The 13,310-nt window shown below is 50.3% G+C and overlaps 5 protein-coding genes across 5 annotated transcripts; 3 read left to right on the top strand and 2 right to left on the bottom strand.

The window, feature by feature from the left end:
* Positions 1-1,288: 1,288 nt before the first annotated feature.
* On the top strand, positions 1,289-1,486 carry UREG_03727 (uncharacterized protein; the record flags this gene model as incomplete). Its single annotated transcript, XM_002544164.1, has 1 exon — positions 1,289-1,486. One exon carries the CDS (start codon positions 1,289-1,291, stop codon positions 1,484-1,486), a length of 198 nt encoding a protein of 65 aa, XP_002544210.1.
* Positions 1,487-2,307: 821 nt separating this feature from the next.
* On the top strand, positions 2,308-3,829 carry UREG_03726 (uncharacterized protein; the record flags this gene model as incomplete). The annotated part of the gene is made up of 4 exons (XM_002544163.1): positions 2,308-2,416; positions 2,476-2,648; positions 2,702-3,074; positions 3,255-3,829. The coding sequence occupies 4 exons, from the start codon at positions 2,308-2,310 to the stop codon at positions 3,827-3,829; spliced, it is 1,230 nt and encodes a 409-aa protein (XP_002544209.1).
* A 597-nt stretch (positions 3,830-4,426) lies between these two features.
* UREG_03725 (uncharacterized protein) lies at positions 4,427-5,059 on the bottom strand (the record flags this gene model as incomplete). The annotated part of the gene is made up of 2 exons (XM_002544162.1): positions 4,427-4,807; positions 4,865-5,059. The coding sequence occupies 2 exons, from the start codon at positions 5,057-5,059 to the stop codon at positions 4,427-4,429; spliced, it is 576 nt and encodes a 191-aa protein (XP_002544208.1).
* A 1,851-nt stretch (positions 5,060-6,910) lies between these two features.
* Positions 6,911-8,843, bottom strand: UREG_03724 (uncharacterized protein; the record flags this gene model as incomplete). The annotated part of the gene is made up of 3 exons (XM_002544161.1): positions 6,911-7,809; positions 7,922-8,668; positions 8,828-8,843. The coding sequence occupies 3 exons, from the start codon at positions 8,841-8,843 to the stop codon at positions 6,911-6,913; spliced, it is 1,662 nt and encodes a 553-aa protein (XP_002544207.1).
* Positions 8,844-10,895: 2,052 nt separating this feature from the next.
* On the top strand, positions 10,896-13,031 carry UREG_03723 (uncharacterized protein; the record flags this gene model as incomplete). The annotated part of the gene is made up of 4 exons (XM_002544160.1): positions 10,896-11,449; positions 11,673-11,948; positions 12,001-12,266; positions 12,331-13,031. 4 exons carry the CDS (start codon positions 10,896-10,898, stop codon positions 13,029-13,031), a joined length of 1,797 nt encoding a protein of 598 aa, XP_002544206.1.
* Positions 13,032-13,310: the final 279 nt, after the last annotated feature.

Below are 13,310 nucleotides of genomic sequence, written 5' to 3'. Positions count from 1 at the left end.
CGTAAACGCGGGGTTCACCGTTGGTTACGGCTCGCGAAACAGCCTTGGACGGACACTAACGGGGGATCGACCGAATCTTCCTGAAACCCGGCGTTTCATTTTTGCATATCCAATGGAAGACCGGATGGCGAACGTGGCGAAGCGCCCTTATGCTACCTTTACCCCTGAAATGGCCAGGAACAGGAACATGTTTTCGCTCCGCTGTGGTAAAAAAAAAAAAAAAAAAAAATGCAGGGCTGGTTGTCGATACGCTTTGGTGAACTGCGCATGTACGGAGTATATCCACCTCAGATCTGTGAATGGAGCAAATGCATAATCTTGACTGTAGTTATATTTCGTCTTGCAGAGGTCCACGCGGACTGAAGACATTGCCCTGATTAGTAACAGATGAACGCAGTGGGATATTCTCACTACGGGCCAAGTCTTGTGCGTTGACATAGGCTCATGTCTGAAGAGTCACGCCCCTGTAACTAGGTAAACGCCATGCGACAGCAAGGATTCGAGAGATCTCGCAATTTGATACGAATCACCCTGGCTTTAAAGGCAGACTCGGTCGTCCTGGTGTTCAGATCGGCCAACATAGAACTCGTAGTTATAAGTTTTGTCTTTGCCCACTGTACAATGATCTCGGGGACAATGAGCGCCTCCATATCCTTCAGAATCACGCGGCAGCACTCTCACATTGGCCAGAGTCCGGATCAAATCATAGACTTATGGCCTGCTGAAGGTCATAGCTATAAGCTCACTCGAACTCTGGAGTGTTTTCTCGAAATGGTACTTAATTTTCGAGGATACGGCCAGTCCATGTCAAGTGCCGATTCCGCCTTGCACAAAGCGGTTCAACGTCTGCTCGCTCGCTCGGATGACAAGTGTGCAAGGCACGATCTGAAACTCTTGCCCTGATGCTGAAGAGAAACCTAGCAGTTAATACCGTAAATCACTCAATGATCGTGTCGGTTGGTAACAGCATTGGTCGTCGAGGGTCGAAAGGCAACGCCTTCACCAGCAGTTCCAATTGAGATTGAATCGAGAAAGGAACGAAAAGAAGGTATTATGGCTTTGGGGTATAAAATAGGTACCTTATGAGTGCAAAAGGTCCTGCGCAAACTGTCGTCGAGCGGGAACTGGGATCAATCCTCGCACCAGAGACATCCCGGCCCAGCGATCGTGAATTCGATCGGGAAAAGCTTCCAGAACACGCTCCTAGCCGCTGATCAGTTGCTTTGGGTCATCATCCCAATGCTACGTTTTCATCCAGCGCCGCCCTCCCCGGCATTTTTGCTTCAAGATGGAGCGGTGGGTGACGAGAAGGACAGCCACTCGTCGCCTCAACCCGCCCAAACCGTATCCTCCACCGCCTCCGCAGATGGATGTCAGGGTGGATGGGTGTTCCTGGACTCTCTCTGCGGATGACTTCGACGCCAAGGGTCGCTGGAGCGAACGTGACGAATGTGAAGAGGGCTTGCGAACATCGGAGCTGCTGTGAGTGGTTGTGGTGGTGATGCTGGTCAAGGGGAGCGAGAGAATGGGGAGAAATAGCCTTCTCAAGCCACACTTCTGGACCAGAACAGCTGAGCAGATGACCACCTCGGTCCGGTCCTAGCCTTTGCTTCGCCTTTGTTTTGCTGCTTGGAGCTCTGTCGACGGTGAGGTTACAGCAATCGCGGTTACTGTCTCAAGTGCAACTTATGAAAAGCCTCAGTTGCCCAGCACCAACAATGGCCCTTCTCAGCACCTCTCTGGCCTGTCACTCCCATCACTTGAACTGCGCTCTTTGATGCCGGCGGATCCGCCATCTGGACTTGTATCCAAAGCGTGAGAGGCGGTCAGCAGCAGACAAGAGCCACCAGGCATAACTAGCACACTCCTTATGCAGATACCCATTTGGCTTCATGTTGAATACTCCCAGGGCTTCTTCTTCTCTCGCGTTCGCTCACTTGTTCAGGATCCCCAACCGGCAGTCAGCTGCATGTCTCACGTGAGTGACCTTTGCCTTCCACCAACACTTCACTTCTCCTAGATCTCCTGCAGTCTTTCCTTTCTTCTTTTGCATCATCCATTTCTGTGTGCATCGCGAGATATTCATGGCGTGAACCGTTTGGTATCCAGTGGACTATCAACGCAACAGTCGGGGCAATGCTGGTGGCTTTGGCAATGTGACGACTACCTCTACTCTGCAGAACACATATCTATTCAAAGCACCTGAACTAGCCTGTGCTCTAATTTGCGTGTCTTGGTTCTGTGGTTTCCGACTCTTGTCCATCTTGTTGAATTCCGCCATACAAAACAGAAAATCTACTACCTGCCATGGCAGACGCCCTGCCTCATGGATTGGTGTCAACCACTGAGCGTGTGAGCTCTGATCTAGAAAGTGCAGATCATGTTGAGATCGAAGATGTTGCGAAGCTATGGCGAGGTTGGCTTTTCAGTTCCCCGTTAACGGAAATTGCGCATTTGCTCACTGAGATTTTCTAGTCTACACAAACAACAAAATCACATTAAAGCAAGGAGCCGGACGGCGGCTGGAGAATTTATTTTGGAGGGTCTGGAGTAATGGACGTATCAGTTCAAACATCTCCGGGTCAACTCTGGCCAGGCTGTTCATGCAACTGACCGACGAGACGCCACTCTGGACCAAGGCCAAAGAAGTATGAGATGGTGGTCATTCCTGTGCTTGCACCTATATCTGACTTGCTTTCAGGAACTGGACTCCATTCCGAGAAGCCCTCTTCCAAAGTTCCCGCAGCCTACGCCGGCGCTTCACTCTCCAGCTTACTCAGGGACCAACAAAAACAACCCAAAGGTTCATCAGTCTAGTAACAACTATCGGAGTTGCAGCCGAATGCAACCTCCTCCGTCTATTCTTAAGAAACCGTCCCGATCATCCTCGCAAAATACACGCAAAAGCACCCGCTTTACATTTGAAGGACTTGAACAGCCTGAAGAAGTCGATATCTGGAAGAACTTTCGATCACCACCAAGATGGGCGGAACACGGGCCCAATTGTGATTCCGACCTGAGGCTCAAAGCTGCAGCTATGAATGCCCGTGCAGCTCAGTCTCCAGTCGGGCCAGGTGTGCGAAGGTCTACGGTAGCTCCTGGTGATGATTTATTGGCTTCAAGATACATACGACCCGGGCGGTTGTCATCTTATGAACATGTCATAGCCCCTCGTACAAATATCCCAGAAGATCGTATGTGGTCCCGTTTTAACGAAATCCGTGGAGCAGTTTGTTAAACCTGTTCAAATTTAGTTTCTCCAAAAACCGTTGGAAATCCAAGACCCCCCAAACCACCACTGCCGGTTCAGCACGCATCGAGACCGCTTCCAAACTATCCTCTATTCGACGACTCGCCAGGAAGCCCAACAGCCACCGAAAAGCAGCTCAGCCCAAAAGCAAAGACTCCGCAGCCACTATCACGGCCCAAGCCAACAACAAAGAAGCCTGCTGAACCCTTTCCCACCATTCCATTGGTCGAAAAAGACTTTCGCACCCGTTTTGTCGAAAGACAGCCACGCGAATCACGCGTTTCCTCTCTCACCAGTTTAATTTCCTCTGACGAATCACTATCTTTGTCAATCTCACCAGCATCCATCAATCCACTTCTCCTCCGCCCAGGCCGCCAGATCCCCCGAACAGCAGATTCTATGCACCCAGACATCCTCCCCGCGCAGCCACCCGAGGCTTTGCTCTCGAGAACATTATCGAGCTCCCCGACAAACCTTATTTCATCCCATGAAAACTTACAGCCTCCGATTCGACGTAGCAAACAATCGAGTCAGCTGAGCAAGTTGATTGAGGAAGAGAAGAGGACAAAGGAGGAATGAGACCTTTAGCAAGACGAGTAACCAACGATTTACAGCCCCAAAAGGATTCTTAAAAAGGGGAGAAAAAAAAGGTTAAAAAACGATCAAAAGAGTTGACGAAAAAAAACTTTGAAAATCGCAGAGACGATCTATGAACAATATAAGTTAAGGGACGATATATTCTTATCTGGAGGATGCCGATAGATGCAATGAATCTAAGGCCGATATGTAGCATATATAGAGCTACATGAATTTATGAAATAACATCAAAGTGTATCCAGATTTCTCTCTATGGTAGGACCCGGTCTGACATCGCTAGAACTACTCCCTATTCCAAATCTTCACGATTGGGTTACATACATACAGATCCATTGAGATGAGCAAGGTATGTCAAAGGTAATGTTCAATGCAGGGAAAAAAAAAACAATATTATATGGACATAAGATGCTGAACTGTACTCCATGTAATGCACTTAAAAATCAAGCAGTCAACCACCCGAAACGCCCTCTGCAACGGGATTATGCAATTAATTTAACAAACGACGGGGAAAAGCCACAAGAGCATCGATTCATCCCGCCATCGAGGTAAATATAGCGGGGCCCGTGCCAGTTAGGACCACTAACGAACTTCGCGCATTTCCCCTTCCTCGGCCGCAAACTGCTCGTTTTTCACCTCTTGCTTCGCTGCCCTATCGCCTCTCCACCATCTCAGTCCACACCAAACCGCCGTGATTGTCCAGAATGACAGGTTGACCAGGTCCACCCACACGGCGTGGTGCATTCTCTTCAAACTTGGGTCCTTTTTATCATCGACTGAGACGTACATTTTGGCGAAGATGCCAAATACCACGAGCCACAGGATGAACATGAGAGAGTCGAAGGCTAGGCAGGGGAGTTGGAGGATGCGGAAGCTGGATAGCGGTCTTTGAGCAGCACAAGGGAGGAGGATGTAGATGATCGCGGCAATGGAGGAGAGTGACCCAACAACTGTCGCGTAAATCTGGTGTGATGGTTAGAAAAAAAATAGGGTGCGCTGGAGGAATCGAATGAAGCATACCCATTTTGAAACAGAACCCATGGGAAGCCCAGCTTTCCTGGCATGGTTCACGTCTTGCGCGTACAGGCCGATCACGGCAATACCGAAGACAAACTGCAAGAATCGAATGCAGCATTCGAGGAGGGTCGTGACAATGTTTCCGGGGCTGTAACGCTTTTTCACGCCGTCAATGACCAGAGATTTGATGAGGCCCATCGTGGAAAAAAAGGCGAAAGACTAGAGGGAGTAGGCTGCGATTAAGAGTCGTGGATAGTTTGTATGCGATCTTCGGGAGATGCAGTTTAGCAACGGGCGCGGATTCAAGACTCGAGTCTCCAGGAGAGCCGTGTAAATGGCAAAGCAGTGATCGAAGTCGACAGAGCGTGAAGCCGTAATAAAGGAACAGAAATACTTTTTTGCGTAGTGAATGCAAGGAAAAAGGGGTGATAAAAAACAAAATGCAGGTAGACTCCAGGTCTTCACGGCTGCAAGTCAAGGAAGCAAGCGCCCAGCGCACACAACAGGAGTGTTGATGGCGGATATGAATGCAAAATGCAAGTTCCGTCGAGGAACACTTTCGATGTGAATAGGCAACTTCAAAGCTAGGGACAATAGAAGGGCAATCAATGAAGGTCAACGAATGAATCGCCCGGCACAATAAGGGAGAGCGGGTGAAGAAACGTTTGCTATAAAGCCGCAAAGAAGACGCACAACAAACGAAAAAGGAAAAGAGAGATCGGAACCAGGCCAATGACAACTGAAAAGGAAGACAGGACTCTGCTGATGGATGGGAAGAAAAGAGCAGTGTACCGAGAGGGGCGATCACGGCTATATATATTCTTCTCCATGAGGACGGTTGCTGAAGTCGATGGAGCTCTCCATCGTTCTTAAGACGTCTTATATTTAGCAGACGCGAGCATGGATAGCCAGCTTGTTCGACCAGAGGAACGAATCAGCGGCGTCTAATGGATGGATATCGTCTGCCCGGTGGGCTCCTTTCGACTCCGCAGTGGCAGCAGGATGGAGCGTTGAGCGCAAAGGTCAAGAAAAGCGAAATGTCATCGCGCAATGCCCGCGATCAATCAGGTTTCGCCATTTTGAAACTCCGCTGCCACGATGAAACGAGGCAGGGGGGGAAGATGTTTCTTGCGACCAGGGGATGAAAAGGAACAGCATGGAGAAAGATAGCAATCGAATCATTGCTCCGGCTTCGTAGCTTGTCTGAAGTTGCATCCTGAAGAAGGTGGATGGTTGGCTGGCAATGCACGCTGCTAAGCCGTGCAAGCGCTGAGAGCCATGGGCCGGCTGATGTTTGCCGGGTTGCAGTAGGCGCCGGCCCCAAAACCCTCTCGATCATGGATGATCCATTTCGATTTGCGTGCTGCTGCAGAGCTATATTTAGATATCTCATGATATCATCAGTCCCGCTAACACACTCGGGCGCCTTTGGTATAGAGATCTACTGTTGGGACAAGGATTCAATGTTTGATATTCTGGCATTCTGTTCTAGTCCTCCAAGACTTTGTCTAGTAATACTAGCATAAAGACGTTAAATGCAAGCAGCCAGTCGAACCTGGTGCACTCAACAAAATATTCGGTAATGTGACTGAGACCTTTTCGGAAAAAGCCACTGCACAGGACAAGGTCATCAGACTCACATACCGCGCAGAGACCGGTATATCCATTCTCAGATACTCTTCAGTTTGACCCAACCTCACCATAGCTTCATGGTTTCACCGCGCTCATGTGGGGACAGGAAAAAGGTGTTCTTAGCTAAAGATGGAAGAAGGGAAAACGTCCCAAAGGATTCGACCAAAAGAAACGTTAAATTGCATGAGTGGGGATGTTTGACAATGCCATTCTTGAAGCCAAACGGCCAAATATGGCGTTGAAGATGAAGCGGGTGATGAAAAGCATAGAGCAAAGGCTAAACTTAAAACAGCAGTAGAGAAAAGAGAGAAGAAGATCCAGCAAGCAAACAAAAGGTGCCATCCCATGAGTAAATATAGGATGTGGCCGGTCCCTCTCACAAGCGGAATGAACACGTTTTGGTTGCTCACTTTGCCATCATCCAGCACGCCCAGTCCCACCTCCCGCTAGCCCGTCATTCGACTGACTGTTCGATTGATTGGGGTGATTATGGCCTGGCGGTGGTGGTACTCTTGCCGGGCCCGCCTGTGGAGGATGGCGAAACTGTGGGGCCTGTTCTTCATACTCATCGCCTTCCATAATACCCAGGTAGTCTTCTTCTTGATCTCCCTGACCTTCCATGGGCTGCTCTGGCATCGCTTGTCGGTCATAGTTCTGCTGATAAGCAGGCTGTTGTGCGGCTGCATTCTTCGCTGAGTTCTTGGGGGGCTTTTTGCCTTTGCGTCCTTTCATTTTGGCCTTTTCCAACAATCTCCGTTTCTCTGCCAACCTTCTGCGTTCCTTCCGATCTTTAATCTCATATTGTCGGATCAACGCCTCGGGAGGATGTCCGAATATGCTCTCATACTCGCAAAACTCGCAGATCCAAATATCTTCAAGGTTAGGTGGGTGGTGTAGGTTAGTATACTGCTGCTGTATCCGACGTTGGCGTGCCGCGAACGCATATATACTCCGGGCCGATCGGCGGGGTTTCTTCCCTTGCGCTGACGGCTGTGCGGGTTGGTTAGCGTGCTGAGGAGCAACAGCAGCAGCAGCTTGACTATGCTGATTGACTTGCGATGTCATGTTGGGGCTCGTTTGCGTGCCTTGGGTGGAGAACCTCCTCTGCCCGGCGGCGGCGGACGCGGCTCCTGATTGAGAGACTGGTCGAGGCGGTTGCGAAAGAGAGTACGCATTCTGGGTTTGCCAGGAAGCCATGCCTTTCGACGAGTCTGACTCGCACGTGAAAGTAAATTGGGTTTTTGCAGGTGCGGGCTTCGTTGACTCGTTTAACAAGCTTATGTTGCCTCCCTGCTTCGGAGAGGATGATGGATATGCTGCCGCGTTAGCGATAGCATTCGAGATTATGCCCTGATCAGGAATTTTCAACGAGCCTAGATAGCAGATTAGAAACTATCATGACGACTAATAGCAGTCGAATGGCCATACCGGTGTCGTGATTGAAGCCCCGACGGCTACCCCCAGGCCGATTGCCTACCCAGTTATTCGAGGAATTAGCGAGAGGCGCCCGTCCATTGGCAGAACGGACCACATTTCGACTATATCTCCCACGTCCAGGGCCTGAGAGGCCAGAGGCTGATGGAGACACAGGGTTGCCTGACCCGTAGTAAGACCCGGGCATGCTAGCTTCCTCTAGGATGCCTGAATTCGCACCATTTGGACCGGTAGGGTTCATGCCCAAGATGTCCGCTGAAAGGCTCGAGTGACAACCTAGACCACCTGACGTCGGTATTTTCCTTTTCTTTTTGTTGTTTGTATTCTCAAACGCATCATAACCGTCAAGACTATTCGAGCTAGCTTTGGAGGTCGTTCCCGTATGCTTTCCGTATTCCGAGAGAGAGGGGGGCGCTCTTCCTAGACTGCGTCTGGCGACGGGAGGCCCGTCCTCTTCAGAGTCTGCACCGACTGCATAGACTTCGATGTCATCTTCAGAGTCTTGATCGAACGCATAGCTGTCTCGCTGCATAAAGACCTTGCCTCCATTTACGACTTCTCCATTTCCCGCCCAATCAGAACCGTAAAAGAGTTGGGTGACCGGAGGTGCGGGCGGGTATAGAATAGATTCAGCAAGCTCAGGGGATAGGCGCGAGCGTATTGGGCGTTTGGGGAGGGGTCTGATAAGTCGATCAGGGAAAACCGGAGACGGTGTGTCAGGAGCGGAGGTATACGTCCCGCCTAAGTGGTGAAGGTATCAGCAACTAGAGTCCACGAGTAGTCCTAAAACAGGACGGTGCTGCCATCTTTGCCGCAAATGAATGGGTTCTTTTCCCCATTCAAGATTTTGGGTTGTGCTTTTTTAGCGGCCCGTCTGGTCCGGTCTGGTTGGGCACGTACTCAACGTAGCAGCCATGATGATATTCCCCTTGAACACCGTTCAAACCGTAAACTCGCGTTCTGGAAAGGTATGTATTCGAGATTGCGTTCTTCCTCCACGGAGATTCAATGCTTTTTGTCTTCGATTCGAATGGGTGACGACCTAGTCTCTAAAAGCCAAGTCAGCCACCGGGGCACGATTGCAGGACCCGAGCCATCGCCAACAGCACAGCTCCAAGCACCAATCTCGACGCTACGACGTCTATATCCAGGCTTAGGATCACCGGAGAATGGCACTTACAAAAAGCCAGCAAACTCCTGCCAACGATGACAAATCACACAGTCCAGCACGGAGGAGTGTTAATGCAGGGGGATCCTCAACCTTTGGGGCGAGGGAAGCGGGTGACTCGGACACACAGGATACTCAGCAGGATAACACAGCCTGGGGGGGGTTCAGCGTCCGTAACACACTCGTGGGCAAAGACGACTTGGACGTGGAGGGCGAGGGCGAGAGCGAGTTGAGCTGTCGGGCTTAAAGGTTTCCCAGAGTGTAAAGTTCAGTTGCCAATCACGGGGAAAACGTCGCCGCACTAGCCGCTTTGGGAAGGGCAAAGCCCCCTCGCTGGCAAAAATCGTCCAAAAAGTGGGATTTTGTTCGGCTGCACAACCGGCGGGCATCGCTGCTGGATGCTGGGCCTTTGGTCGGCTGCTGGGTCTACGCGCAGGAGCTGGATCTACGCCGGGCGAGCTGTCTGGTCTTCTATCTCTACGGCTACTATCAGAGCAAACTGTAGCGAGGCCGATTGTCCACCGAATATAATAGCAAACACGGCCCGTTGCAACCCGGTAGTCTCTATTCAACTGTGTGCTTCTTCTGTTTCCTCTTCAGTGTCAACGTGTACGTATGCCACTGCAATTTTCCCTTTTGGCCTATCTTGTTCTGTAGACTGTCCCTGCCAACGAATCAGGCACGCAAACATCTCCTATCTAGGTTGTCATTGGCCCCGAAAAGCCAACGCTGTGTTGTGTCCATATTGTTCCATCCCTGAATCGACTGATATCGCGAGTATCCGGTGGACGGAAAGGGGGTTGAACCTGGGTCGTGGGCTTGTTGGAAGTTGCAAGTCCACGCCAACGGAGATATCATGGGACGAAAGCAATGACTGGCAACCCTTAACGGTGTGCTTGGGGAGAATCCCAGAAGCACGAGTCACCAGCAAACGCGTCCGAAGTCCGATCCGTTCCCATGTTGAAGACAACTGATCTGTGAAGAGAAGGGCGGAAGTGGGCATCCCGTCGCGAGGACCTATGAGAAAGAACCACAGCGCCGTCGAGAAGATGACCCTGTTCGATACGGGGAATTCTGTAGCTGTAGGGCAAGACAGCCGTCGAGCTGAGCAATAACAATGCAGTTTCAGGCCATGGTGAACCCTTGGGTTTGGAAAAAGGCGTCTTTCCCCCGTCTTCCGCGTCGCTGGGCAAACACCACCGGCGTTCCCCAACTCACCTCGTTCTTCTCAGGAAATAACTTTCTTCGAGTTGCTGCCTATGAGGAGACCATGGGGGGATCAAATTCAAAGTTTTTCGTTCTGTGGTACGGTGCGTTTTTGACGAAAACCGAGAGCTAGTTCGCGGTGGTGATGAGATGAGCAATGTCGGGACACGGTGCGCGGGGAATGACTGGTTAGCGAATGATACTTCGCTCGCCCAGATCTCCGCCCATCTTCTTCCTCTTCCCTCCTCTTCCTCCCTCAACCCTGCATCCGCAGCTTCAGAGCATGTAGTCTTTCGATCTCCTGCTTATTATGCCGTCTGAGGGTATTCAATCCCTTTGACTGCCTGCATTTTCTTCCAATTGCCTTGATCTAACCGTGGTTTGCACGTTTTTCCTGCCGGGTCTCTGAGAGCTGGAGCGCCGGTGAACCTCATTCGACCTTGCACTCCTGAATTCTCCGTGACTTCCTCTGCTCTATCCTTCTCCGTCGTTGATACGGGTTAGTTCTTCCGGATTCTCTTTTAGATCGAAATTTCAGCCATGACACCCCGTCGTTCCTCTCGAGCTCGCGCCTCTCAAGCGCCCCCTAGCGCAATGCCGCATTCCAACTCCTCAAGTTCCGTCAACTCCCTTGGACGCATCGAGAGAACCACCCGCTCAAATAACAAGCTGTCCTCTCCACGAAGATCCTCCACCCACTTATCGCAATCGGTAGACGACGCTGATGCACGCTCGAGACATGACCTCCCACAAACCCGGCAGCGGCAGCGCGGTCGCGACGAAGAGGAAAACCATCAACTTCCTCCAGCTAATGTCGAATATGATGAAGAAGATGGTGACGAAGAAGAAATAACAAGATGCATTTGCGGACAGCAGGATTATCCGGGCCTTCCAGCAGCCTCTCGCGAGGCCATCGGCCGAAATTATCTGAAAGCCGGCATCAAAGTGGAATCGAACCAAGACCCTTCCGCCTCTGCCTCAGAGATCCCATCCGACGATGCTGGCAGTTTGTTTATACAATGCGATTCTTGCAAAGTATGGCAGCATGGCGGCTGCGTGGGAATTATGGAAGAAGCCCTGAGTCCTGACGAATATTTCTGCGAAAAGTGCCGAAAAGATCTACACAAGGTGATTGTTAGTGGAAATGGGTAAGTTTTCCAATTGTCAAGTGTTTATTCACCTCTTGCCCCATTCCCTTCATTCATGCAACTTGAATCTGTTGTTGAGTCTAGCATCTCTTGTCAAAATATTGAAGTATTCCCCCACTCCCTCTCACTTTTACATCTTTCTACAAAGAATAAGGCTGTTCTAAATCGATACCTTACTCGGGTTTTTCTCTGGGATGTGGTCCTCACGCTTACGACCTCGCAGCCAAAAATCAACTCAGTACCTTCCGGTCGCTGGATCTCTTTCACCTCCCTCCTCAAGCTCGGCTACGCGCGAAAATTCCAGAAACGCTAGAGATAAGAAAGCTCGAGACAATGGAGAGGCACCTAAACGAAGGTCTACGATGAATAGTCGCGAAGCAGCCTATGATGAAGAAGAACTTTTACGTCGAGCAATTGAAGAGAGCAAGGAGGACAGCAAGTCCGTCAATGAAGAGACAATCATTCGCAGAGGGAAGAGAACCAGAAGTGACAGCGAAATGTATGTCCCTTGGGCGGTTGATTGCGGCGTTTAGCTAACTGGCTTTTTCTAGAACTAAACAAACCGCTAAAAGACAACGCACCAGTTCACCTTCTCCTTCATCCATTACTTCGAAGCAAACCCTTAGCCAATCTCAACCAGTGTCTGAGGACGAAAAAACAAAAGCAGTCGTTAATGGTAACAAGAAGACGAGGGGTATTGTAACTCGAAATCAACGAGAAAAGGAAGTCCTCGCCCTCGAAAAAGAAGCAGAAAAGGAGACCATACCTGAAGTTTCCGGTCGACGAAAAGGAAGATCTGAGCGAAGGAAAGGTGATGGTAAGTTAGATATAATCAAATTCACATTTCTGTGCAGTCACTCAGCTAACCCTTGGATTTACAGATTCGGAGCCTGAAACAGCCTCGCCAGCGAAAAATATTACCAATGGCTCTGTCCCACCGCAGTCTGGCCCTGAGACTCCCGACATCCCTCCTCCGCCCGCGCAAAAACCATCATCCCGTAAATCCGGACGTCCACCTGCACGTAGGGGTCGTGTTGGCCGCAATCAGTATACCCGAGATCGCGATGTCGCCAATGGTAATGGTGCAGACAATCAAACAAACTCTCCCCGCCGTGGGCAATCTCGGGATGGGAATGGTGACTCCCCAATAGGAAATACAGGGGCAAATGGTGCCCACGTTAACGGCGGAGAATCGGGCAAGCCCAGTAGACCTCGATATATGAACCCGAACAGAACGACTATGAACGATATGAGACGAAGAGTAGCGGCAATTCTTGAATTTATTTCGCGTATGCAAGTTGAGATGGCTGCTGCCGGAGAGCAAGCCACTCCGCCCAATGCCTCGAGTGCCAATGGCACCCGTGCTCCTGACAGTTCTACCGTTGCTGAAGCATTAGCAGGCGCTGTGATGAACGGCGACGTTCGAGTTCTGTCTACTGCTAGCAGCACCGGAACAACGCAGGAAATTGAACTACCCAAAGAAAGAGATTTCAAAGACCTATCCAGCTTGGAAATGATGGACGAATTAACTCGCGGTTTACTCAAATGGCAGCAAGAATTTGGGAAATATGGCGACAAATAATGCAAACTCCCATACGTGAAACGATGACATCCCGCCTCTTTTTTGGCTTCTCCATATATATGCTATTATTTCCCGGATTATCAGAATTTCTACTTGGGTTGGGCACGCGTGACTTCCTCTTTTTCGATATACCATGTACAATATACGAATCAATCTTTCTCACGGGCGAATAATGGGGATTGGGTGAATGGATGGTTTCTGTAACAAAGCAATTCGCATACGACCCGGTCTAGCACGCAACATTTTCCGCACGGTTTGGAGTTCATCTTTTCCTTTCTC

The sequence above is a fragment of the Uncinocarpus reesii genome, genomic scaffold, assembly GCF_000003515.1.
Source record: "Uncinocarpus reesii 1704 scaffold_2 genomic scaffold, whole genome shotgun sequence".
Lineage (NCBI taxonomy): Eukaryota > Fungi > Ascomycota > Eurotiomycetes > Onygenales > Onygenaceae > Uncinocarpus > Uncinocarpus reesii.
Note: the sequence above shows the minus strand (reverse complement) of the source record. Positions and strands in the feature narration are given on the sequence as shown.